Raw genomic sequence first — 27961 nt, 5'->3', positions numbered from 1 at the left:
TTTAGACTTAAAATAATTGTTTCAAATCATTAGCCATGCCATGTCAAAATATTCACAACTCTAGCTCCAATATTTCATGACTTATGCTCCCTTTTTACATGGAATGTCATGTTAATGTTTCACTCTGTTATAATCGTATGGCTTTGATTCAAACTTCAGACACTCATTTCATATTATTACCTTCATATGACTAAAGGTCTATAACTCTGGCAGACATCTTGGATGAATTATGCCTCTGTTATACTACCAATTTCATCTTTATAGTTTGATGCACTCTCACTCCATCTGTTTACTAAATGGGTTTGATACAAACGTAAAACAGCTGCTCTGGATCATCAACCACACCGTACACCACAGATTTCATGAAATGAAATAGTCAGTGTCATTTTAGTTATCTTACACTCTCAAATATCCTGTTTCATTTAAACACCACTTCCCATCAACTCCAATAAATTATCAAAATGTGTCTGATCACTGGATATCGGGTTATCCTACCCTTCAAATCTTGTTAAACCCCATCTGCCCCCAGGATATACACCTTGTACTTTTATAAAAAAAATTCTCCACTAATTTTAGTTCCTTTTGCCAATCTAGAAACTTCAAATATGAAATCTTTTGCTTTCTTTGTCCGTTTGTGTTTGGTTTAACGCCATTTTTCAACAGCATTTCAGTTATTTAACAACAGGGTTTTTACTTTCTGTCAAAGCAGTATTGCAAGGGTATTGCTCACCCCAGTGATAGCTCTAGTCTCCTAACGTATGCCCTAATTTGTTATCCGACATGGAGATAGTGTAACCTGTCGTTTCCACCAACACCTTACCATCATTTTTAGAATTAAACTGTCAAAAAGCCATCCCTACAGTATAGCTATACATACAGCAGGTCTTGTGGTATTAAACTTTGATAAAGCCCTTCAAATAGGAGTACATACTCAGATACTTCCGCACAATGACTAAATATCAAGCAATACCAAGGCAGTAAACAAACTGCCATATTTTGAGTCATCTGTATCATAAATTGTTGTCCATTATTTACCATCTGTCTCCATTTGTTTGCTGGAAGTGTTTAAAAAGCCTCAAACCCTTTCAACTTTGGTGAAAATCGCAGGTAGATCTTTACTAACAAAAATGCTGATGACAGCATTTTGAGATCAGCTCCTAATGGATGTCCCCAACTTCTATCAAAGAAAAACAATAACAGGTGCTTGAAACCATTTTATTTATCAAAAACAATTTAATGCATTTGGTTTTGTTTTGGAATTTTTTCATGAACATAGAAAAAAAAACTTATGGTATATACAATATAGAATGAATTTCTTCAACATTGGGTGTAATGCCACTTTAGCTGTTTTGAAATGCCAGAATATGAATACAATAGACTATGCATGGGCATGGCAGTTAAGATGGGGGTAAAAAATCAGCTTTCTGTGTGAAAAGCATTCTAATATCAGTAAGCGCACCGGTGATATCATCAGAGGAGCTGAGATCTCAACACATGCACATGTATGTGCAATTATTTCAAGTAATTTGTTAAGAGTCACTTACCAATGTTGTGGAATTATATCAAAATCAAGACAGCCATTTGCAGGGATTTTTGAATTCTGCATGGATGACTTTGAATTAAAGAAATCTGAAAGGGTGATCATCCGAGGAACATTCCTGTGAAGTTTGGTTGAGGCTGGCTTCATGCTTTAAGGAGTAGATATTCTTTATGGAAAGTCAGAGGGATAATTGACATTTAAAAATCCTAAGTGGTTCCCTATACTTAAATGTACATGGTTTTGAAATCAACATTAAATATTTCCTAGCCATGTAATTTCAGATTAAATAAAAATTCTGTTACTTTAAAATTCTGACATCTTGAAGGTTACAGAAATATGATTAAAAATTCTAGACACAAGATGGATACCCCATTTACACAAGAAATCTAAAACTCTGATACTGAATGAAATAGTTAAACAAGAGCACCGCCTTGCGGGTGCTGACGCTCATCTGATTTTTTTTGTATAATAGAAATATTGTCCTACCCATGATTTTCTAAGTCTAAAAAGGGCCATCATTCTTGCAAAAAGCAGGATAGAGTTATGTTTCTTGATGTACAGTGTCCACTTATGATTGTGAAAAACTGTTGCAAGTTTTAAAGCAATAGCTTTGATAGTTTATGAGAAAAGTTGCCTTAAACATAATACTCAACCAAGAAAATGATTTTCTAAGTCCAAAAGGGGCAATAATTATTGCAAAAAGCAGGATGGAGTTATGTTGCTTGCTGTACAGGGTCAGCTTATGATGATGAACAAGTGTTGCAAGTTTCAAAGCAATAGCTTTGATAGTTTAAGAGAAAAAGTTGACCTAAACATAAAACTTAACCAAGAAATCTGATATTTTCTAAGTCCAAAAGGGGCCATAAATCTTGCAAAAAGCAGGATGGAGTTATGCTTCTTGCTGTACAGGGTCAGCTTATGATGGTGAACAAGTGTTGCAAGTTTTAAAGCAATAGCTTTGATAGTTTAGGATAAAAGCTGACCTAAACATAAAACTTAACCAAGAAAACTGATTTTCTAAGTCCAAAAGGGGCAATAATTCTTGCAAAAAGCAAGATGGAGTTATGTTTCTTGATGTACAGGGTCTGCTTATGATGGTGAACAAGTATTCCAAGTTTCAAAGCAATAGCTTTGATAGTTTAGGAGAAAAGTTGACCTAAACATAAAACTTAACCAAGAAATCTGATATTTTCTAAGTACAAAAGGGGCCATAAATCTTGCAAAAAGCAAGATGGAGTTATGTTTCTTGCTATACAGGGTCAGCTTATGATGGTGAACAAGTCTTCCAAGTTTCAAAGCAATAGCTTTGATAGTTTAGGAGAAAAGCTGACCTAAACATAAAACTTAACCAGGCAACGCCGACGCCGACGCCGACGCCGACAACCGCTCAAGTGATGACAATAACTCATCATTTTTTTTCAAAAAATCAGATGAGCTAAAAAAGAGTCTCGGCTAACATTTCCACTTATGTTAACTTTCTGGCTTTCTTTTCTAACATTTCCTGTTGATTCTGCAACCTATCTATTTATAGCCTGATGGAAGTTTAAAAGATTTAAAACTATTAAATTCGGTAGCAGAACACACTTACATGCAACACTTTGAAGCAAATTTCAACTGTTCTTACAGATAATAGATACATAATCAGTTGTTACAAAACTACAAAAGCAATACAATTACCAACCACAGAATTAAAAAAAAAAATTTATAATAACGTTTTTACATTGCCTGACTGTCTTACTGGCTATATATGAAAAGTTAAGATGTTCATGTGTATACACTGATCTCATGGTTAAAAAAATCAACACGTCAAACATATAATGAAAACTGCCTTTCAGAAGTAAGAAAAATTCCTGAATTAAAAATCTGATGAGAAGAGATCACTTAAAACAACTTTATACAGCCAGGAAAAACTATGAATTTCCCCATCTGTGGTGGGACGAAATATCACTAATGACAATGGTGAAAGATAAATTATAGTAACTGCTCCAGGTATTTTATGTGGATGGTTCTGGTTTATGACAGTCTTTGGTAAAATATAAACTACATAGAAAGCTTTCACAGCCACCATGTTTCTTGGTAACATACCATGGCAACATACACAGTCCCTGACATATAGCTGTCGGATTTTCATGATAAAAAAGAATAGCGACATAGGAGAAAGTACCAGCTTTGCAAGTTGAAAAGTGTAAAAAAAGATGTTTTCACAGATGCAAAACTGACACTAAGGCTTTTTTAAAGGCAAAATAATCTGATAAAAATATAAATAAAATATTCAATGAACAGAAAAATAATTAAATAGGGAAGTTGTATCAATAAAAATCTAAACTTTTTCTAAAATTCACCATCTGGTACTTTTTCCCATGATGCAGTTAAAATGAGAATTCCTTGGAATCTCCACCTTCTAGACATTTAATTTTCACAACAACATATCTTTGAAAGCAATACTAGACTCCACAGCAGATACTGTAGTGAAATTACCGCAGTACTAGAATTTGATCATCAATTTCTTCATGTTATTATTAATAGAATCACTTTACACTTCAGGTGAAGCAGTTTCTAGATCATTTTCCTTCACATCAAGATACTCTGTCACTTTCTTTTTTGTGCCTCGTCGTTTCTTAGATGGCTTTTGAGGTTCATTCTGTGGCATACGGATGCCACCATGCCCCGCCTCCTGTGCTTTCTTTTGCGCTCTGTGTTGCCGCGTATTCTGGGCCACTGCCCGCACATGTGGGTACAATTTTGAAATTGTACCTATAGCCTTTGTCCGACCTTCACGGAAAACCATTCTCATATCTGGACGCAGGTACTCTGGATTCTTTATAAACCTAAACCTAACAATTGCTTTATCACCTGTCCGTAAATGTTCACTTGTCATTGAAATAATTGTTGCTGTCTGCCGCACACTTCCAACATGAACTGAAATACAGTATGAAAAATGTTAAGAGTGGATACATTTGCTATTGGATGAGGTTTCCTTAACATACTTCATCATGTCAAATGCTTTTCTACTGAAAATTCTTTTTCCAGTATGCCTTTTTCTGAGGAACTATTGACATAACGTTAACTTTTCCTCTGAATCTTTAAATACCAAATAGGGACAAGTGACTGTTACACTTTATTTTAATAACAATGAATTATAAACTGACATAATTATGATACAGTTCAGGTGTTTTACAAAACCACCTGGTAAATTTACATAAACATAGCAACATGTCTGGTTTTAGTAAAGTTATAGACGATACTGTGAATATATTTTCATTCAATCTGAGCTACCCAAATAATTGTCTGTATAAAGGTCATACCTGTTCCGTAGCGTTATGAAACTAAGGCATAAAAGCTGTAATGAATCCCATTAAGCCTAAATTGCCCTCACTTTAACCCTTACCCTGCTATATTTCTATAATGGACTGGTCCATCTTTCAATTTGGGCAGTACCACTTATTACCCAAAGGGGTTTTCACTGAAAATTTACTGACTGAATAGCGAACAGTGCAGACCATGATCAGACTGCACGGATGTGCAGGCTGATCTTGGTCTACACTGGTCGCAAAGGCAGAATCATCTGCCGCCAGCAGGCTAAGGATTAATATTGGAAGATTCTACAAAATGGCTAATCTATAGCTTGGTTCTTGGCACTAACAGTTGTTAAGTGGTGTTATACAAGACATATCCCTCTAGCTATACAGTAAATTTCTCATGATTTATGAGGGTGTGATGTAACAGGTGAATGTCTCCCTTAATTTTAGCTATACAACTTGACTTACCCATAGCTTGGTACTTGACACTGATGGTTGTAGGGTGATGTAATACAAGAATTTCTCCCTCAAACTCCCAGCATGCCTGGGGGTTCAGTTTTGGGGAAACCATCACCATACCCTTGCGTATTGAGGACCTCTTTATCTGTAAACAGAGTTAATAACAAATGTCACACTAAGTATTGTAGTGGCAGTCAAGAATGAAAAAAAACTAGAGATGCTTTTGAGAAAAGCGCATGTCTCCCACAACTGCCCCTATGAAAAATGTTAGTTTCTCTGGATGTTTTAGACGAGTGGATCCAATTAAATGGTCTGGATGAGTGGATCCAATCAGTAATTCAAGGGCCATAAATCAAAAGTGCCTGGGCCGATTTGGCTAGTTATCGAACTTGGGTAAGGTCTTATGGCCAAACACATTTTGTTCAAGTTTGGTGAAGATCGGATGAGAAATATTTGACTTAGAGAGCGGACAAGAGTAAACAGACGGATTTTTTCGGTAATTCAAGGGCCGTAACTCTAAAATGCCTGAACTAATTTGGCTAGTTATCGAACTTGGCCGAGGTCTCATGGTCAAACACATTTTGTTCAAGTTTGGTGAAGATCAGATGAGAAATGTTCGACTTAGAGTGCGGACAAGAGTAAAAAGGCCGACTTTTCGATAATTCAAGGGCCGTAACTCCAAAATGCCTGGACCGATTTGGCTAGTTATCAAACTTGGCCGAAGTCTCATGGTCAAACACATTTTGTTCAAGTCTGGTGAAGATCGGATGAGAAATGTTTAAGAGTGCGGACATGAGTAAAAAGGCCAATTTTTCGATAATTCAAGGGCCGTAACTCCAAAATGCCTGGACCGATTTGGCTAGTTATCGAACCTGGCCAAGGTCTCATGGTCAAACACATTTTGTTTAAGTTTGGTGAAGATTGGATGAGAAATATTCGAATTAGAGTGCGGACAAGAGTAAAAAGACCGATTTTTGGTAATTTAAGGGCCATAACTCCAAGACGCCTGGACCGGTTTGGCTAGTTATCGAACTTGGCCGAGGTCTTATGGTCAAACACATTTTGTTCAAGTTTGGTGAAAATCGGATGAGAAATGTTCGACTTAGAGTACGGACAAGCTTTGTGACAGACACACACACAGACACACACACACACAGACTGGAGTAAATCAATATGTCTCCCACACCACTGTGTGGTGGGAGACATAATCAATTGTAACAGAGTTTCAAAGGTCCCATGCCTAGGGACACTTTTCACAAAACATGTTGCATACCAACACAACTTGGGCAACATACTAACAGTGTCTATAAATCATTCCTATACATGTATACCGGTAACATAAAATTCATGAAGAGCTATGTAGTTTGAACATTTCTGTAAATCTATAATTGGTGAATGCTTTAAAATGCTTGTATCTGTCTTTTAAAGATTTAAATTTGATTCTATTATATTTAAGGGGGGTAATTAGTAAACCAATCAAATGCATAACATTTATATGGTACAATGTACTAAAGAAACATGTTTTTAAATCGTGAATTCTAGTGTTGGTCAATGAAGAGCAGCACTACTTATCAACCTAATGTACTGCAACCATAATAATGCTGTATTTACCTTTATATACCATAAAGTTTAACTTGTTACAGGGTTTGCATTCTGGAAGTCTACAATTGTTAATAGCTTTTTATATCTATCAATACAAGTCATCTCACTTTAAACATTATTTCATTTTTAAATTAGTGGGAAAACTGATATTAAAACACATGTATTGACAGCATTGCACTCTATCATATAAAAACAAACAAAATAAAGAAAGCCCAACTTGGCTGCCTGTGACCTTGCCCATTGCACAATGTCCTTTAATGGTGAATATTTATGCCAAGTCATTTAAATATACACACATGCTAAAAAGTTACAGACCAGACAATAAAAACCAAAAATGTTCTATTTCCAAAGGTGACCTTGAACTTGAGTTAGATGGTCTGAGATTTATTATTATACCACATTTTTTTTATTTACATAAAAAAATCAATTTGTTATGGAGACTGTTTGTGTCAAGTTACTTGAAGATCCATCCACGCAAAGTAGTACCTATTATCTTTGACCTCTAAGTATGACCTTCACCTTTGAGACAGGGCATGGGTCTTGCACATATGGAGGAGATTTTTAAATCTCTTTATGAATGGTATAGTTATGGACTGGACATGAAATGATGCTCTAAACCTGTGACCGCCAAGTGTGACTTTGAACTAGGAGCTAGGGATCTCACTCTTGCACATGACACAGTAACTCATTATGGGTAACGTATGTGCCAAGAAACTTTAAAATCACTTGATGAAAGGCATAGTTTTATGGACTGGACACAAAACAGACCTATTGGTCTTTGTCCTCCAAGTGTGACCTTGACCTTGGAGCGTCTTGCGCATGACACATCGTCTCATTATAGGGAACATTTGTGCCAAGTTATTTCAAATTCCTTAAAGGTCCATTACTAAGGGAAAGTGAGTTGGCAATTTTTTTCATAGCCAATGCATAGACTTCTGCAAGACACTTAATAATGAAGATTGGCAGGTCAAAATTTACAGAAGGTCTTTGGAACTCAAAGAAATGTATGAGTATTATGTTGAAATTTCAATGAATCGACAGAATGACCCCCCAGGTCTTTTTAACTTTCTTCATACTTCATAGAAAAATTATTGTACATATACTGCGATTTATTTCGAATTTCTACATACCAACTTTAATTTTCCAATAAAATGAAATAGTTTCTGTGCTTTTTAAAAGAAATTAAAATGTTCACTTTCCTTAGTATTGGACCTTTAATGGACGGCAGAGTACTGGACCGGATATGAAGTGGGACAGATGGACTTGAAGGAAGGATGCAGTCTATTTCTACATGTATGTCCCCCTTTTTTTCTTTGAAAACCTTTGACCTTGACCTTTTAGGTTAGGGGTCTTGGTCCTGGTATGACATTTCATCTCACGAGGAATATCCGTGTCAAGTAATTTAAAATTCCCTTAATCGATGAGAGAGTTATGGACCAGACATAAAATGTGACAGACAGACACAGTTGATTTCTAGACCTATGTCCTGTTTTTCTTCCTTTGTAAAAGGCAGAGGGTCAATAAAATATCCCATATTCGAGAGTAACTTTATGTTAGTGTAAGGCCACATAAACAAATGTGTCATAAATTTACAAACCATTTTTCTGAAAATCAAAACTTTAATGTTTGCTGAATCAACATGAGAAAACTGAACAGACTCTTGATTTACCTTTTTGAGAGCGAATGATGCTGTTTGTCCACCCCTAACCTCCTTCACCGGCATTCTCTTTCTGTGTATACTCTTGATCACCATTGGTTGAAACTGTCCGAGGGGGTCAGGCCCCAACATGAGAGTATCATTCAGCTTCACATACCCCTGTAGCAGAGTCCCAGACACAACAGTACCAACACCAGGTACTGAGAATGTATCGTCTATCTGGAATTCCGCAGGACTTCCCAGGTTACATCGTAATCGTGTTGATAATAAATTAAGAAACATTTTTAACATGTCCATATTTTGACCAGTCACATTAGAAACTTGAAATATTGGGCACATTCTGAAACGAAATATAAATACATCAATCATTACATATAATTTTCATGGATGCAATACTGCAAATAAATTTTAAACGAAGAATCTCAAATAAATAATTAAAAGTTGCAATCATACAAAAAACAGGACAAAATAGGTACCACTTTATGAAAGCATTACTTCTCTTGTACAATGAATGTTCGATGCTACCAAACTACATATCTGATTAAGGTACTTCCTTACAAAGATAAACAATGGAGGTCAAGAGATTTACCTCTCCAATGAGATAAACAATGGAGGTTATGAGATTTACCTCTCTGATGAGATAAACAATGGAGGTCAAGAGATTTACCTCTCCAATGAGATTATGATAAACAATGGAGGTTATGAGATTTACCACTCCGACGAGATAAACAATGGAGGTTAAGAAATTTACCTCTCCAACGAGATAAACAATGAAGGTTAAGAAATTTACCTCTCCGACGATTTATTTATTTATTTGGTCTTAGGTATGGAATCAAAATTTGCATACCTGCTGGACGAGATAAACAATGGAGGTTAAGAAATTTACCTCTCCGATGAGAAGTTTGTTGCAGAACATACAACATCATCTTTATTCTGGACAAGAAGTGGCATTTTCCTGCAGCCTGGAGACTTGAGAATCCTCTGTAACAATTTCAGTGTGTCATCTAACACGTTGGCTGGACACATGTCAATCTTGGTCACAACAACAAAAACTGGAACCTGTAATGCCAGGGCGAGACCAAGGTGCTCCTTCGTCATACCAATGATACCAGCATTAGCTCCAATCTGTAAAAAATAATTAAAAGAAAATGTCACTCTCACTCCTCCACACCCTTACCCCCTTAACTTCAAAATACAGACTTACTTCTATGTTTCCGGATAAATAATGTTATGCAATTATTTCCAGGTTATCAAACATGTAGAACTACACTTTGTATCTCATATAAAATTCATCATCATAAAGTTGTTATACTCTAACTTAACACCATTAAAGTTTTGTTGTTACGTGTTTATTTTATATAATATACAGCACTTCTACCTGCTGGATCAACAACCTCTAACTACCTATAAGCATGACCAGGCTATGTTGCAGGCTCATTTATCTTATTTGACCAAAATGCTGATTTCTATATCTACTTCGGAAATCCATGATTGATACATTAACACTAATACGTCAGCCAGCCAATTTTCTATAAAAATACTGGAAAGCCTATATGAGAATTTATCAAATATATAGAGTTTTGACAAATATATATAGAAATTTTGACGCAGGTAACAGCATGTTAAGTTTGTGAAAGATACAGATACGCAAAAACCGGTTTTACAAACTCAGATGTATTTCATGTTGCTGTCAGAGTTTGAGTTAACCAAGCACACTTTTTCATTCATTTATTTTACCATACTAAAAACTGCAACAGTAAATAGTTGACAATATTCTTATGCCATTTGACTAGCTAGCAAAGCCATCAATAAAGAAATCAACAAGATCTGTAATTTTTCGAGCCAACAATGATTAGTATACAAACAAGAGCTGGTGACAAATGCCCCTGAAGCATGCCCAAGAATGCTACAGTTGTCTGCGCAAAAAAAATCACACATCATTTCGTGAACTTGACTTTGACCCGAGAGACCCGTGTCATAATGGCAGAGTTATGAACTGGACACAAAACAGACCCTGTTAATCTTTGACTTCTAAGTGTGACCTTGACCTTGGAGCTATGGGTCTGGGTCTTGCGCAGGACAAGTCATCTCATAATGGTAAACATTTATGCCAAGTTATTTCAAAATCCCTTCATGGATGGCGGAGTTATGGACCGGACACGAAACAGACCCTGTTAACCTTTAATCTCTAAGTGTGACCTTGACCTTAGAGCTAGCGGTCTGGGTCTTGCGCATGACCTGTCGTCTCATTATGGTTAACATTTATGCCAAATTATTTCAAAATCCCTTTATGGATGGCAGAGTTACAGCCCGGACAAGAATTTACATGGACGCACTCACGCACGGATGGATGGACAGTGTGATTTTAATATGCCTACCTTCGGGGGCATAAAAAATAGGAAGATTATTCAAAACAATTGAATGCCCTCATCAGTATATGAAAAAGATACAAATAAATCACATTTCCCTTTTCAAATTTTTGAAGATTTAACTGGTTACAGGTTGCATCCAGACATAGTCCTCAACAGTCCATGTGTTCCAGCTATCATTTAACAGTAATTAGGAACAACAAATTCCAACAAAACAGTAAACAAGAGGACCATGATGGTCCTGAACCGCTCACCTCTTCCCACATGACCCTGTTTTGAGTATGATGTCATTATTTGACATAGTGACCTAGTTTTTGAGCTCATGTGACCCAATTTTGAACTTGAGCTAGATATTATCAAGATAAAAATTCTGACCAATTTTCATGAAAATCCATTAAAAAATATGGTCTCTACAAAGGTCACAAGGTTTTTCTATTATCTGACCTATTGACCTAGTTTGAAACGTGACCCTGTTTTGAACTTTACCTAGATATCATCAAGGTGAACATTCTCACTAACTTTCATGAAGATCTCATGAAAAATATGGCCTCTAGAGAGGTCACAAGGTTTTTCTATTTTTATACCTACTGGCCTAGTTTTTGACCGCACGTGAACCAGTTTCGAAACTGACCTAGATATCATCAAGGTGGACATTCAGATCAATTTTCATGAAGATCCATTGAAAAATATGGCCTCTAGAGTGGTCAAAAGATTTTAATAATTTTAGACCTACTGACCTAGTTTTTGACCACAGTTGACCCAGTTTCAAACTTGACCTAGATATCATCATGAACATTCAGACCAACTTTCATACAGATCCCATGAAAAGTATGGCCTCTAGAGAGGTCACAAGGTTTTTTTATTATTTGACCTACTGACCTAGTTTTTTAAGGCATGTGACCCAGTTTCAAACCTGACCTAGATATCATCAAGGTGAACATTCTGACCAATTTTAATGGAGATCCATTCACAAGTATGGCCTCTAGAGAGGTCACAAGGTTTTTCTATTTTTAGACCTGCTGACCTAGTTTTTGTCCGCACATGACCCTATTTCAAACTTGACCTAGATATCAACAAGATGAACATTCAGATCAATTTTCATACAGATCCCATGAAAAATATGGCCTTTAGAGAGGTCACAAGGTTTTTCTATTATTTGACCTACTGACCTAGTTTTTGATGGCACATGATCCACTTTCGAACTTGACCTAGATATCATCAAGATGAACATTCAGACCAACTTTCATACAGATCCCATGAAAAATATGGCCTCTAGAGAGGTCACAAGGTTTTTCTATTATTTGACCTACTGACCTAGTTTTTGAAGGCACTTGACCCACTTTCAAACCTGACCTAGATATCATCAAGGTGAATATTCTGACCAATTTTTATGAAGATCTCATGAAATATATGGCCTCTAGAGAGGTCACAAGGTTTTTCTATTTTTAGACCTACTGACCTAGTTTTTGACCGCACGTGACCCACATTCGAACTTGACCTAGATAACATCAAGATGAACATTCAGACCAACTTTCATACAGATCCCATGAAAAATATGGCCTTTAGAGAGGTCACAAGGTTTTTCTATTATTTGACCTACTGACCTAGTTTTTGTCGGCACGTGACCCAGTTTCGAACTTGACCTAGATATCATCAAGGTGAACGTTCTGACCAATTTTCATGAAGATCTTGTGAAATATTTGGCCTCTAGAGAGGTCACAAGGTTTTTCTATTTTTAGACCTACTGACCTAGTTTTTGATGGCAAGTGACCGAGTTTCGAACTTGACCTAGATATCATCAAGGTGAACATTCTGACCAATTTTCATGAAGATCTTGTGAAATATATAGCCTCTAGAGAGGTCACAAGGTTTTTCTATTTTTAGACCTACTGACCTAGTTTTTGAAGGCACTTGACCCAGTTTCGAACCTGACCTAGATATTATCAAGATGAACATTCTGACCAACTTTCATAAAGATCCAATGAAAAATGTGACCTCTAGAGTGGTCACAAGCAAAAGTTTACGGACGCATGCACGCACGCATGGACGGACGGACGACGGACACCGCGCGATCACAAAAGCTCACCTTGTCACTTTGTGACAGGTGAGCTAAAAATGGTGTAATTCCACAGCCCTGTTAACATTTTTTTCCAACCTTTCTCCACAATTTTGAAACTAGAGGAACCACACCCATCCGTACATGTAAGCTAAACTAGAGTTTAAAAAGTTACATCATATCTGATAACTAGAGGCAGCTTGACGCAACTATAGTTAAGCTAAAGTTACCACCACAGGTGATCAAACTAGACCTATAGAAACGATATCCTACCATGAGCATAGCAAAGTCTGGAGCATGTCCTGTCATACCAAATACTGTAGTCTTCAAATATTTCTCATGACCAGCAAGATCTATAAATGTTATCACCTGAAATATACATGACCAGCAAGATCTTTAAATGTTATCACCTGAAATATACATGACCAGCAAGATCTATAAATGTTATCACCTGAAATATACATGACCAGCAAGATCTTTAAATGTTATCACCTGAAATTTACATGACCAAAAAGATCTATAAATGTTATCACCTGAAATATACATGACCAGCAAGATCTTAAAATGTTATCACCTGAAATATACATGACCAGCAAGATCTATAAATGTTATCACCTGAAATATACATGACCAGCAAGATCTTTAAATGTTATCACCTGAAATATACATGACCAGCAAGATCTTTAAATGTTATCACCTGAAATATACATGACCAGCAAGATCTATAAATGTTATCACCTGAAATATACATGACCAAAAAGATCTATAAATGTTATCACCTGAAATATACATGACCAGCAAGATCTTTAAATGTTATCACCTGATATATACATGACAGTATTTCTAAGGTGCTAAGCCTTTATAGTAAAACATACATACACAAAAAACATTAAAGCGATAAGCAAGAACTATCAAAACGATAACCACACTTGACTACTTAAAAGCCTTGTCACCTAGAAGATGCTTTTGTACTAAAGCGCAAGTCTCCTCCAAAGTATAGTAGTAATAGTCAAGAAGTCAATAGGGGACAGGAGGGAAAGTCAAAGAAACATGGTTCTCAAGTTATTGATCGGGAACTGTTTTCCATGTTCTGAAATTTGTTTTCAAGTATCCTAGTAAATACGAATGGACATAAGGCATGTTGATAAAGTTGATATTACATGTGTTTCCAAGGTTTCCACTTTTTTGTTCTTTCTTTTATATCTAACATGGAGTTTTATTCAAACACAGTTACACTGCAAATGCAGATCCTCAAATTTTTTATCTATTGATCAACAAGCAGCTTTAAAGGTGGATAATCAGATTTTGGCCATGTAACGGATTTGTTCGAAACTTTAGCATCTGATCATTTACACTCATTTATATTCACTTAACACTTAATACAAATTAGATTTTTACTGGAGGTATTTTTAAAATTTCATTTTCCTATCCTGGTTGCCCAACCAAGATAAAGTTATTTTATCATAAGTATAAATTTGATAAACACACTTTGCCTAAGGAAATGTATAAATATTAGACATATTGTAATATATTTGTAAAATATTTGCATTAAAAAATGTATTTAGATGGAATTCATTAGAAATGCAAGTTTGAAAAATTATTATTACCTCCCTTTGCCTATCTTGGTTGCGCAACCAAGATAGATTGGAAATAAATGAATTCAGAAGCTACACACAGCTTTAAAACATGCATTTCGGTTCAGATTGTTCAATAGTTGATATGTCTATCAAATGCAAATGTAAAACTAGACATTGTATCGAAATAAAAAGAAATACCCAGCTTTTTATATACTTTCATATTAAAGGGGAGTAATTACAAAATTTTATAAAAATAATAAAATATACATTTCAAATAGGAATCTAACTCTATGTAATCGGTCTTTTTGTTCCTTAAATAATTCTCTACCAGAATATACAAAAAGTAAAAAATGTCATTAAATGTTGATTAAATGTGACTGACCACCTTTAAGTCAGAAACTTACCTTTGTACTTTCCTAATTTCATTAATATTTTAACTGGCTACAGTCTAGGTTTTAAATGATAATGTAAGTCTTTTCAAAATAAAACTTGAATTTTCGCTTCTAACATGAAGGAAAAATTTCAAGTATATATTTTAATACTTCAGCTTCTTTTAATTAAGACAAATGAAATTTGACTGTTTGAAAACCCTTTTCTCAGAAAAGATACTGATAAATAGTGGTTGTAAATGCTGCTATGGCATTAGTAACAGAATAAATGCTTCTCATATTTTTGTACTCACCTTTGCTGACTGTTCACAAATTTTCACCCAGTCTAGATGACCATGATCCGACTTGTTGACAACATTCCCTCCAGCATCAAACCCCAGTATATCATTGCCTACACTACTAGTTCTACCGGACTCCATCTCATGTTTGTGACGGAACAATTTCATTCTCGCAAGACCACGCCCATTGTCAAGCTCCCCGTGTGTCAACACTCCAAGTAACGTACTCTTGCCAGCATCTACATTGCCGACCACAGCTACCCTATCATGATATAAACATATAATGAATAGGTATTTTCAATACTTGCAGACATGAAAACAAATACCGTATCTTGGGGTGTATTGGTCGCGGTAATGTATAGTTCGCACCCAATTTCAGCTCTGGAAAAAGCCAGAAAAATTTAGTTCTAGGGTATAAGTTGCTGTTAAATTTCTGATTTCCTCAGCAAAATTCAAGGAAATTCACCAGTAATGGCGGCAGCCATGTTGTTGCTGCGGACTTTAATATTTAACAGAACCCGATTGGTGGAAAGCATACAGCGTTATTTTCGCGTATTTATAATAATAATAATGTTTCTCAAACTTCTCATACAACTCAAATCAAAGAAAAGCGGCTTTTTGACATTAATTGAGCAGCAGTTGTTTACCAAGACCAAACCTTATATGAACTTTGATGATAACAGGGCAAAGAAGATAATGTGAAATTGAGAAGCTTGCCTGCAGCCTTGCCACAAGACTTCAGCCTGAATGCAATGATGATGCAGACCACTGGGGAAATATAACAACCCTCCTTATTCTTTGAAAAGTTCAGCTTAATAATGCTGTCAAGATTTTGAAAGCATCAGAAATGCTACCTACCAACATGCCATTTAATTAATAATTCATACAGAAATCAAAATAGAAGCTACATCTTGGACAGACCATTTATATTTCTTACCTTATTTCCATGAAATCTTGAATATCAAGTTTCTTCCTCAGTAAAAACTCAGTGACCAGCCCTTCTTTCTCATGTCTCTCTCTGAGTTGTACAATTTCATAATTCAATGAGTCTGCTATACTTTTCAGTGTAGCAACAGAAGCTTGCATGTCCTCCTCCTTCAGACCTGGTGGATCTCCCTCTACAACAACAACATGTCTGTTTACATACTTTACACACATTACTTGTTGATGCCATCAGCAAAGATGTCTTTGGTTTGCTAATCTAGAGGTTGTAAGTTTTAGCTCACTGTCAACCAATTCTTATTTAAGATGATTTGCCATCAAAATTTTAAAGTCTTGGATATCAGGTTACGGATGTGAACAGGGAACAAGAACTGAGACTGTGTAATTGTGACATGCCACAGAAATCATACCCGGTGTAACGGTCAGTTTTTCCCCAGTCAGTTCTTTCCCCGTGGAAAAAACTGACTAGTTAGTTTCTTCCCCGGGGGAAAGAATTGACTAGTCAGTTTTTTCCCCGGGGAAGAAACTGACTGGTCAGTTCTTTCCCCCCCTAGTCAATTTTTTCCCCCCAATCGCAACTGGTTACTCTTGATCATTCTTACGGGGGGAAAAACTAACTAGACAATTCTTTCCCCCCTCATCAATTTTCCTGGCTAGTCAATTATTTCCCCTGTTAGTGAATTGGAACTGGTTATTCTTGGTTATTTTTAACTAGCCTGTTTTTCATTTCCGATAGTCGGTTTTCATTTAAATTTCATATAAAATAAGAAATATGTTTCATATTTTGTGTAAATTAAAGAAATGTTTTTAAATGAACTTATTTTAATTTCTGTTGTATTTTTTTATTTGCCTTTTTCCTGTTTCAATTTCTTCTAAGGTAAGGAAATTACTGCTGGTCAGTTCTTTTCCCACGTAGCCAGTACTTGACCAGTAAGGTGGGGGAAGTAAATTGACCAGTCAGTTCTTTTCCCCCTGCCTGTACTTGCTCTGTTAGGTGGGGGAAGAAATTGACCAGTCAGTTCTTTCCCCCCTAGCCAGTACTTGACCTGTCAGGTGGGGAAATGAAATTGACCAGTCAGTTCTTTTCCCACGTAGCCAGTACTTGCTTTGTCAGGTGGGGGAAGAAATTGACTGGTCAGTTCTTTCCCCCCTAGCCAGTACTTGCTCTGTTAAGTGGGAAAATTTTTATTGACTGGTCAGTTCTTTCCCCCCTATCATATACTTGACCTGTCAGGTGGGGGAGAAATTGACCAGTCAGTTCTTTCCCCCCTAGCACGTACTTGTTTTGTCAGGTGGGGGAAGAAATTGACCAATCAGTTCTTTCCCCCCTAGCAAGTTCTTGACCTGTTGGTTGGGGAGAAGAAATTGACCAGTCAGTTCTTTCCCCCCTTGAGCCAGTGCTTGACCTGTCAGGTGGGGGAAGAAATTGACTAGTCAGTTTTTCCCCCCCTATCCAGTACTTGACCTGTCAGGTGGGGGAAGAAATTGACTGGTCAGTTCTTTCCCCCTAGCCAGAACTTGACCTTTCAGGTGGGAAGAAAAAATTGACCAGTCAGTTCTTTCCCCCCTATCATAAACTTGACCGGTCAGGTGGAGGAAGAAATTTACCGGTCAGTTCTTTCCCCTCTAGGCAGTACTTGCTAGGGGGGAAAGAACTGACTGGTCAATTTCTTCCCCACCTGACAAAGCAAGTACTGGCTAGCGGGAAAGAACTGACCAGACATTTTCTTCGCCCACCTAACAGAGCAAGTACTGGCTAGAGGGGGAAGAAATTGAACAGTCAGTTCTTTCCCCCCAGCAAGTACTTGACCTGTCGGGGGGGGGGGGGGAAGAAATTAACCAGTCAGTTCTTTCCCCCCTAGCCAGTACTTGACCTGTCGGGTGGGGAAATGAATTTGACCAGTCAGTTCTTTCCCCCCTAGCCAGTACTTGACGTATCAGGAGGGAGAAAAAATAGACAAGTTAGTTATTCCCCCCAGCTAGTACTTGACCTGTCAGGTGGGGGAAGAAACTGACCAGTCAGTTCTTTCCACACTAGCCAGTACTTGCTTTGTCAGGTGGGGGAAGAAATTGACCGGTCAGTTCTTTCCCCCCTAGCCAGTTCTTGACCTGTCAGGTGGGGAGAAGAAATTGACCAGTCAGTTCTTTCCCCCCTAGCCTGTGCTTGACCTGTCAGGTAGGGGAAGAAATTGACTAGTCAGTTCTTTCCCCCCTAGCCAGTACTTGACCTGTCAGGTGGGGGAAGAAATTGACCGGTCAGTTCTTTCCCCCCTAGCCAGTGCTTGACCTGTCAGGTGGGGGAAGAAATTGACTAGTCAGTTCTTTCCCCCCTATCCAGTACTTGACCTGTCAGGTGGGGGAAGAAATTGACCAGTCAGTTCTTTCCCCCTAGCCAGAACTTGACCTTTCAGGTGGGAAGAAAAAATTGACCAGTCAGTTCTTTCCCCCCTATCAAATACTTGACTTGTCAGGTGGGGGAAGAAATTTACCGGTCAGTTCTTTCCCCTCTAGGCCGTACTTTCTAGGGAGAAAGAACTAACTGGTCAATTTCTTCCCCACCTGACAAAGCAAGTACTGGCTAGCGGGGAAAGAACTGACCGGTCAATTTCTTCTCCCCACCCAACAGGTCAAGTACTGGCTAGGGGGGAAAGAACTGACTGGGGGAAAAACTGGGCTGTTACACCGGTACTTACAATACATGTACATCTGTATTTAGAGACTAAGCTCTTTTTTAAGATGGCTCCAAGATAAAATTTAAAGACAGAATCCTAATTCCTATGTCAGAGATATATATTATTTTTAAAAATCAGCCATATTTGGCCATCCTTAATAATTATTCCTTAAAAAACGTTTGTTTAGTGGTTATGTGATTCAAAGCTTTAGAAATGGTCAGATGATTTAAAAAATCTTTTAAATTATACTTTCTATGAAAACAGAGCTAACTGAGCAAACTGAAGGCATATTTGGTGTGTCCAATGATGAAATATTTCTCACGTTCTGCAGGATCTCAGAATTTAGCTCATTATACTTCTTAGTAGAAATTACTGCAATGAACTGACCTGATTATCACTGAAAGAAGGCAAAAGAATATCATAATTAATTGACCTTTATACCGATTTCTATATCAATATGCCTCCCCAAAGGGAGGGTGGGGGAATGAAAATAGACAGTTTAGACTGAGTCAATTTTGGAGTGTTAGAGAACAGCAATAAAAAAAATTAAAATACCTAAGGATGGTCAGGAGTATTTTTATACCGATAAATATTGCAGAATTTTAAAATAGCACAAGTTTATGAGTAGTTTTCTTGTATTAAACCATTTCCTTATTCTCATCTAACAATGCTAATTAAAGTAGTGTTTAAGTGTACCATTACTTCAGTTATTTAATGACTGCCATGTATTTGCTACTGGCTATAAAACGTGTGTTTAACATCATATGTTCAATATTTACATGATTAAATCCTTGTTTCTTTCCGCTAATTAAATTTAATCACCCTATTCTTCAGTTTAACAGGGCATGCTTCCAGATGTATATAACACAATATCAAAATTTTAAGAAGAAATAGCAACACCTATCATACACTGATAATTGAGCCATGCCATGATAAAATCAACATAGTGGCTTTGCGACCAGCATGGATCTAGACCAGCCTGCGTTTCTCGAATTACTATAGGTTTTGAAAGCGAACAGCATGGATCCTGACCAGACTGCGCGGATGCACAGGCTGGTCTGGATCCATGCTGGTCACAAACCCACTATGATGGTTTTCTCATGGCACGACTCATATATTATTTAAAGTAAGTTATAAAGTAGTGCTTATTTAAAGGCTCATAATGCCTTTGTTTAAAATGTGGCTGCCACATTTTCATTATGAACATAAAATATATTAATTTCTTGAAAAATTCTATAAATTCCCATATTTGTTTTCTCTAATGCTTGTCAATGTTCTTAATACTAATGAAAACAGTAGACAGTTATTTTTTAATCTATTGTATTTTTTATTACCTCCTTTTTGGCCCTAACTGTAACAGTTGCTGTGCAATGTTAAAAGTAGAACTTCTCTTTTTGGACAACTTTTACATCAGTTTTTAACACAAAATTTAAAGCCTTACAGAACTTTAATGTAGTACTTACTTTAATTTCCTACATATATCTTGAGCAAACTACCGGTATTACACTTACCCCCAGTTCCAAGTTCATAGATTGTCTCCCCCTGCCCTTCCTCTACCTGGTCTTTGATTGTTTCCAAGATGTATTCATATTCTTCACTGCTTGGGCTCACAAGGGCAGTCTAAAATAAAGTGCGTGTTTTAATCTTTCAAAGTGAGACATTTTTTTATAATCATTATTTATTTTACTTCTTCATATAATGTACTTCAATACATGTAATTCAACAAGGAACGAAAGGACTAATTTTTGTGCATTAGGCCTAAAAAAATTCTTTGTTTCCAGTAACATGCTCAAAAAATATTAGGGTAGGTAGGTCTGAAAAATTTTGTGTGTGTGTGAGGGGGGGGGGGGGGGTTTTTTTTTTATTAAGGGAGACTTTTCGGAAATTATTTCTGTGTCAAAAAGTGAATACCAATAAGAGGGTTATGCCTTTAGAGCATCAGTAAGTTGATTTTTAACATCACTTGCCATGTTTAAAGCATAAAAAGTGCAGTTTTGCAACTTTTTGTTAAAAAGTTGAAAAAAATATTCTCCAAGGCCATAAAAACATTTAGGGTCGGGCCAAAAATTTAGGGCAAGTTGGGATACCGGAAACAAAAAATTTTTTTACGCCTTCCCTGGATGAGTTAAAACGTGAAATTAAAGCCTAACAAACAAGAAAAATTCCCATATGTTTTATGTTAAAAAAAACCCTTGAAGTCATATCCCTGTTAACCCTTAGCCTGCTGGCAGCAAGTGATTCAGCCTTTGCGACCAGTGTAGACCAAGATCAATCCATCCGTGCAGTCACTATCTTTTGGTAAGCACCCCTTTGAACAGTTAATGGTACTGTTCAAATTGAAAGATTGACAAGTTCATTATAAAAATTTAGCAGGGTAAGGGTTAAATAGCCATTTTGGCAAAGACCAAGAAATTCTGTAACCACAAAATTAAATGAGTTTACAGTAACTATTAACACTGATACCAGACTGGTTTTAATTTAATTTCATGAACTAAATCAACATGGTATAAAATATGTCTAATATAAAAGTTAACTTGGGTTAAAAATGTACCTTCATAGTTATATTTGGGACATCCATTTCCACTTCATTATCTGGAGCAAACAGGTTCTCACCATTCTCCATTGGTTCGTCATCAACATGACGGTCATGATTCAACAAGCTTACACCGTTTTCTAATGCTCCCGCCATATCTACACTAATTTCTCCTTCTGTTCACTATCTACGTACAAGTCTATGGTTCTAACACGTCTAACTTAATTTTAAGAACAATCAGTAATGTAGTTTTTCACAACAGTCTTTAAAGATTATGCTGTCCTTTCTATCATTTTGACATGTAATTGAGTCGATAAGTAACTTATAAACACAAACAGCTGAGAAACGGGCATTAAGTCACATGGTGATTCTTCTTAACCTGCAGATAAAAAAGTACTTGTAGCATACATGTATATGAAATATATTCAAGTAAAATCAGGGATTCTTTAGTCTCATCTACAATCTGACTAAAGTACATCTCCTATTACGCTCTGCTTAGGATCTGAGAACGAGCTATTGAGAGCCTCGTTCTGACGACCCTTTCACTAGCCAATCAGAGCTTAACTTACAACATTTTGCAAATCTATTTTGAGCCTTGATTTTTGATATTTACAATTCTTATGTCGTGATGTGTCAGATAGCCGGTTAGCTCCGTCGGTAGGCTACTTGCTCTGTAAGCGAGGGATTCCGGGTTTGAGCCCTGGATTGACTGCACATTTTTCTTACTCTTTGACATTCGAACAAGTAGTCTGATTGGTTCAAATAAAAATAGATTTGCGAAAATAAAAATAGCAATATTGGAAATCCAAAATATACAGAAGACAAATGTGAATGGGTCGTTCTCAGATCTTCGTTTAGAAGATCAAGTACTTTAGTCAGATTGGTCTCATCTATATCATAATTATACTTCATAATGATATTAAAAGCCATACTGCATACAATATATTTACTTTTAACAAACAAAACTCATTTCATTAAAAACAAAAGTACTCTCACTAAAGGGGATAATTTACTCCCAAACACCAGTCCTATCAGATTAATGATATCTGTGAAACAAGAGGGTCATTACCCTAAACTTTAGGCTAAAGCACTCACATGTACAAAAGGCTTCCAATGTGTTTGTATAATGTAACAGTACAAGTACATATAAATATCAAGGCTCTAGATATTATGGATTCAGATAAGAAGTTTCTTTTATATTAGCCTATATTATATACATGTTACACACACGGGCATGGCTGTTTTTAAACCTAGGTCGATAATTTAAACAATTACAGTAGACAGTCAAACCCTACTATCATACATCAAATATCAAAGAAACATTTGTGTAAAATGCTTGATGTTTCTGACAAGACATATACATGGCCTGGTGCACAGTAAAGTGCCCAATTGGGTTAGCATCTAAGTCAAAAAATAAAGTTTTTACTTTGCCCTGAAAAATACCTTTTTTCTACACTTCAACATGTTGTGCACAAGGATCAGTACCCAAATAGATAACTTTTTGGGACTTTTTTTCAAAAAAGTGGATTCAAGTTGCCATGTCGGGTTGGGGACGGACATTACACCTTCATTCTAATTAGATTCCTGCTGTAAATGTTTGATGCAAAACCACTTCTTTTATGTGTATTTTCTAATAGTTTGAGGTCACAGATCAAGAATTTATAAGCCTTTACTCTTTGCTTTTCCATTTTGTAAAAAAATATAGCTAATTTCTTTGAAATTACGATCATTTTCTGTTAATCGTAAAATTCACTTTAATATAAAATTTGGAAAATGGAACATTTACAGCAGGAAAACACCTTTAAAGCATGTAATTAATACAAACAACAAAGTAGAAACATAAATACTCTTATTTATATTACATTTAAGCAGAAAATATCATAAATAAATAGTACCGGAAATGGGGGACGGACATTACATAAAATGACTGGTTCAGCTTTTGTAACTACTTTGAAACATAAATTACTCTGAAATTTAAATTTCTTAACTAAGCAAACATTTGTGTCATTTCAATAGGTAATATGTCCATAAATATAGTAAATGGTTTTACTAAATGTCAAAAAGAAATACATTTCAAACATTCATTTAAATAGCAGTTAAAAAAGCTAGCGAGATTGAAGTATTTACTAAGTATTTTACTAATTTTCAAAAAATATTCTACTAGTATTAAGCAGTATTTGTCAAAATCAGCTTTACAATCAATTCTTCACTGCATAATATTGTAATATATACAAGTACTGTTCTGTTTCAAAGAAAAAAAACATGCGGTACAAGCATTGACATAAAACTAATCCATATCTAACAACTTCTAGTATGTAGAAGACCATAATATTACTGTATCAGTTTAGCTTTCTGTCAGTGCTGTGTTAATGGCACAGAAAGAAATAATGATAACATAATAAGGTTCTGTCTATGATTGAAAAAATATAACACTTCAACACATTGTCATTTTTTGTATACTTGTACCAGTCTTTTATTTTTTCACTGTTTAATTATATGCCTTTTTTTTTTTTTAAAGGGGGAAGTCTTTGGCAAAAAAAGCAAAATATATCCTTACTAGGGGTTTTAATTTTATACAATGCACAGGATTATAACACTTACATCAAAGAGTGTTGTTTTAGGTAAAGATTCCATAATGATCAATTAAGATCCAGTTTAGGGGTTTTATGGTCCCTTGTATATTGGCATACTGTTGAGAAAGTGTGATTTTGTGGTCTTCTGTGGCCACCTGTGTTTTATGGCATGTTGTTGCCATCTCAATACAATAGGTCACTAATTAGTTATGTTGTTTTAATTAAGGAATGATTTTGATGCATCTTATGACCCTTTATTTTGTAGATGAAAATGTAAGAGAAAATATAAAAGATAAGAAATATACAATAGGGCACTAGGGGAGGGGGATCAAGTGTTTATGGTAGCATTTCAAAAAGTTTATTTTAATTAGGGACAAAAGAGGGGCAGAGTTTTTTGGATATGATGTTAAAACCTATAAATTACAAGACTATAAATTTCAAGAAGACTGAGGACTGAAACTCTACTTACTTTTTTCAACATGTAGTTTTAGTCCAAAAATGTAATGTCCGTCCCCCAACACTTTAAATGTGCTTATAGATAATGTTTGGCTAAGTTTTACTTTATATATATATACTCATTAGTCTTTTTTCATGTTTTTGCATGAATTCTTTGTATGAAAGTAAAATTCATGTATGAAACTGATTCATTTTGCTGAAGATTTCAACAAATTTTGACATTTTTTTTTACACACACTGTGTTTTTAAGAAAAAATGTCACAAAATAATGTATATTACTGATTTTCAATGCATTTTCTCCAAATTTCAGTTCTTATTGGTAAAACAGAAAGAAAAGGAATTGAATTTGATAGAAAATAATAATATAGATTTTTAGATTTTCACTCCGTCGTAGACCTATTTACCACAAGATATCCATACATTTGCTTCAAGAGAACGAAAAGAAAAAGGGGTGTTGAATAGTATGCAGTGAAATGCAAGTCAGCTGAAGTCAGGTACCCTCATATTGCCGCATTTCAGAAAGCGGTCCGCAGAATAAACACCCTACTTTCGTTTTCAAGTAAACAACTCGAAAACATGCGAATATTAGCATGAAAAGTGTCCTATTTTATGTAAAATTCATTCCACGAGTGAAATAATGCCCATTTGGCCTCCGATTTACATGCAAATGCGCTAAAAATGGAAAAATTAGGATCTATTTATTAGGGACTTCTTTCTACACCCAGAAGCACATTTGTGACCGAATTACTGCATTATGACCTAGAGTGCAGCAAAAATTGGAAGTGGCTAGGGGACTGGTAACTGTACCCATGAATGAACTGTATCTATTGACCTAGTTTCCAAAGGTACGTGACCCTGTTTTGAACTTTACCTAGATATCATCAAGGTGAACATTCTCACTAATTTTCATGAAGATCTCTTGAAAAATATGGCCTCTAGAGAGGTCACAAGGTTTTTCTATTTTTAGACCTACTGACCTAGTTTTTGAAGGCACGTGACCCAGTTTCGAACTTGACCTAGATATCATCAAGATGAACATTCTGACCAACTTTCATAAAGATCCCACGAAAAAATGTGACCTCTAGAGTGGTCACAAGCAAATGTTTACTGACGCACGCACGACGGACACCACGCGATCACAAAAGATCACCTTGTCACTTTGTGACAGGTGAGCTAAAAAGGGAGGAAAATAATGTATTTTAGAAAGTAAGAAAGAAATATTTAACAAAGTCTGGTGTTGATTAAATGCAGATAAACTGGCCAGTAATTATCGGCAATTTGTGTGACACTCTATCTTTTACGAAACATAATGGCAATCTTAGATTTTAGCATAGACAGTTAGTGCGGAGAGTAGATTCCCTTTAGCGAAAAAATGGAGTAGCTTTTGAAATTAGGTCATGTCTTAGACAAACAGATTATAGACTCCTCTCTGTAGGTACTACTTGCAGTATTCAAATTGATAACCAGACTGCTAGACAGCCCTATACACATCTTGCAGGTCAGTTAACACCAAGCCTACAAAATTATGAATAAAATAAAATTATGAGTATCCCCACGACTTACGTTTTCGACGGACATAAGTTTTCGATGATATCGGTATTTCCGGTTAATTTGCATATCCCGTGCATGTCAAGTGGTAATCACGTGGTATGTTGGTAGAATAAACAAAGTTCTACATATGTCCGCATTTCATGACTTAATCGAATAAAAATGGAAAGTAAAATGATAAATTAATATCAACATGTATATACCGTTTTATACATCTTTTATTTAATCCCAAAACTCGTACTTCAGTGACACTCTCATTTAATCACTTAGAAGCATGGAAATAGTTTAAATGGCAGAAATTGTTAAAAAATATCCCATCTACATTGTTAATTGGGTGTTCCTTAATAAATAATATGGTTGGGTGCAAAGGTCTACATGAGTAACACTGAACAGAGCCGATTTATGTAAGGTGCCCCACGTTAAACAATCAATAATATTTAATAAATGCAAATTTGAATAGGACTTACCAATAACTCACTGAAAATATATCAAACACCATTGAATACGGTTAAAACGTTGATAAAATGCAAAACAACAACTTTTTTTCGTGATAGGTGATGATTTGTACTAAATTCAATGTACGGTATAGATTTTTAGAGTGATTGGCGGGAACCGTCGAATACGTAAGTCGTAAAGTGTGCGCAGGTGCTTTCAACTAACTTCCGTTTTTATCCGAATTGAACTTGCAAAAATCAGATTTCTGGATAATAACCATACACAAAGTGAAGGTCTTGTATTGCTTTGTCGCTTGACAAGTAGGCAATTTAATTATTCTCCTTTCCTATTTTTGGCAATCATATGATTCCTTGCATCGTCGAAAATCGATGTCACGGGGATACTTACCTTCCAGTCCATTACTATTTCTTAAAATTTCAGTGGCAAGTATTTGTAAAACAGCGAAGAGAAATTGATATAATCAGAATCACAATAATTCAAACAACATTTCCTCTTAATACGACTTTATATAACGATATGAGCAATTCAAACAACTTGCAACATTATTGCATGTTCTAAAACTGAAACCTAGCACGGATCGCGTCAAATCCCTTGTGCAATACAGACTTCAATAGGTATATAAGGCTATGAAATGATGAAACTGCTTGCAACTGACCTAAATAAGACCTAGCAAGACCAAGGTTTATTTACTTACGAGAAACTTTGCACAACATGTCATCACAAAATCACAGGAAATGACGACAATCTACTTCCGGGTTTAGAATTTAGGCTAGTAACCGCTATTTCTTTCATGAGGCTAAAAGCCACTAAATCCGACTGTGATTTATTTCATATGAAGTCCCTTACTTTATAACGATATTTCGATATTTTCTAGTATATCAGAAATTCTGAGACTTGTATTCCCGTAAAGAACTATATCAAATGACTAATCATTTAACAACCACATTTGACAACATCACCAAAAAAAGTAAATCAGACACTTGGCTTCCTCAGACCAAAGAAGTATAATAAATATTTATTTTTATAGCTCTTTGCTCAGACGTAACATCAAAGTCCACTCGCAAGCACTCAAATCAACGGCACACAAGACACTGGTCAGGCCCCAGCTGGAGTACAGTTCTACAGTTTGGTCCCCGTATACATGTACTCGCATTGATCAGCTTGAGTCGGTGCAGCGCAGGGCAGCTCTGTGGGCCATGCATGATTACTCCAGACTGTCCAGTGTCACTGATATGTTGTCCTCCCTAAACTGGAAACGTCTTGACCTTCGCCGCATAGACCAGCACCTTGTTATGTTTCATAACATTCTTCATAACCAGGTAGCTATTTCCCTCCCAGATGATGTTAAACCACTCGCCAGACCATCTAGACACACTCACTCCCAAGCATTCAAGCCAATTCCAACCTCAACTGATTACCGTCGTAGGACGCATTGGTCGAGAGGGATAAGACGCTAAGGCCCCTGGTTCGAATCCTGGCTTCTCCCATTGCGGTGTCCTTGGGCAAGACACTTTATCACGATTGCCTCAGTCGACCCAGCTGTAAATGAGTACCA

At 36.1% G+C, this 27961-nt stretch overlaps 1 protein-coding gene across 3 annotated transcripts; it reads right to left on the bottom strand.

The window, feature by feature from the left end:
- Positions 1 to 1201: 1201 nt before the first annotated feature.
- On the bottom strand, positions 1202 to 27239 carry LOC123564240 (GTP-binding protein 1-like). 3 transcript variants are annotated; one of them, XM_045357646.2, is made up of 10 exons: positions 27101 to 27239; positions 21392 to 21752; positions 20352 to 20460; positions 16164 to 16344; positions 15242 to 15488; positions 13256 to 13351; positions 9444 to 9682; positions 8570 to 8897; positions 5308 to 5443; positions 1202 to 4459 (listed from the first exon to the last, which is right to left on the bottom strand). In XM_045357646.2, the coding sequence occupies exons 2-10, from the start codon at positions 21527 to 21529 to the stop codon at positions 4074 to 4076; spliced, it is 1860 nt and encodes a 619-aa protein (XP_045213581.1). In that variant the 5' UTR covers positions 21530 to 21752; positions 27101 to 27239; the 3' UTR covers positions 1202 to 4073. The 3 variants fall into 3 exon arrangements, with proteins under 3 accessions (XP_045213581.1, XP_045213582.1, XP_045213583.1); XM_045357647.2 differs by lacking the exon at positions 27101 to 27239 and adding an exon at positions 26794 to 27001; XM_045357648.2 differs by lacking the exon at positions 27101 to 27239 and adding an exon at positions 26611 to 26744.
- Between the last annotated feature and the right edge of the window lie 722 nt (positions 27240 to 27961).

Source organism: Mercenaria mercenaria, chromosome 2 (assembly GCF_021730395.1).
Source record: "Mercenaria mercenaria strain notata chromosome 2, MADL_Memer_1, whole genome shotgun sequence".
Lineage (NCBI taxonomy): Eukaryota > Metazoa > Mollusca > Bivalvia > Venerida > Veneridae > Mercenaria > Mercenaria mercenaria.
The sequence above is the reverse complement of the archived record's forward strand: the minus strand, read 5'-3'. Positions and strand labels throughout refer to the sequence as shown.

Bases quoted from the DNA above. Each gene is read 5' to 3' on its own strand.
- LOC123564240 (XM_045357646.2), bottom strand. From the start codon at position 21,529: ATGGCGGGAGCATTAGAAAACGGTGTAAGCTTGTTGAATCATGACCGT. The intron at 13,352-15,241 runs GTGAGTACAAAA...TGTATATTTCAG, and splicing joins TTTGTGAACAGTCAGCAAAG to GTGATAACATTTATAGATCT. The intron at 4,460-5,307 runs GTAAGTCAAGTT...ACTGTATTTCAG, and splicing joins TGTCAAGTACCAAGCTATGG to TTCATGTTGGAAGTGTGCGG.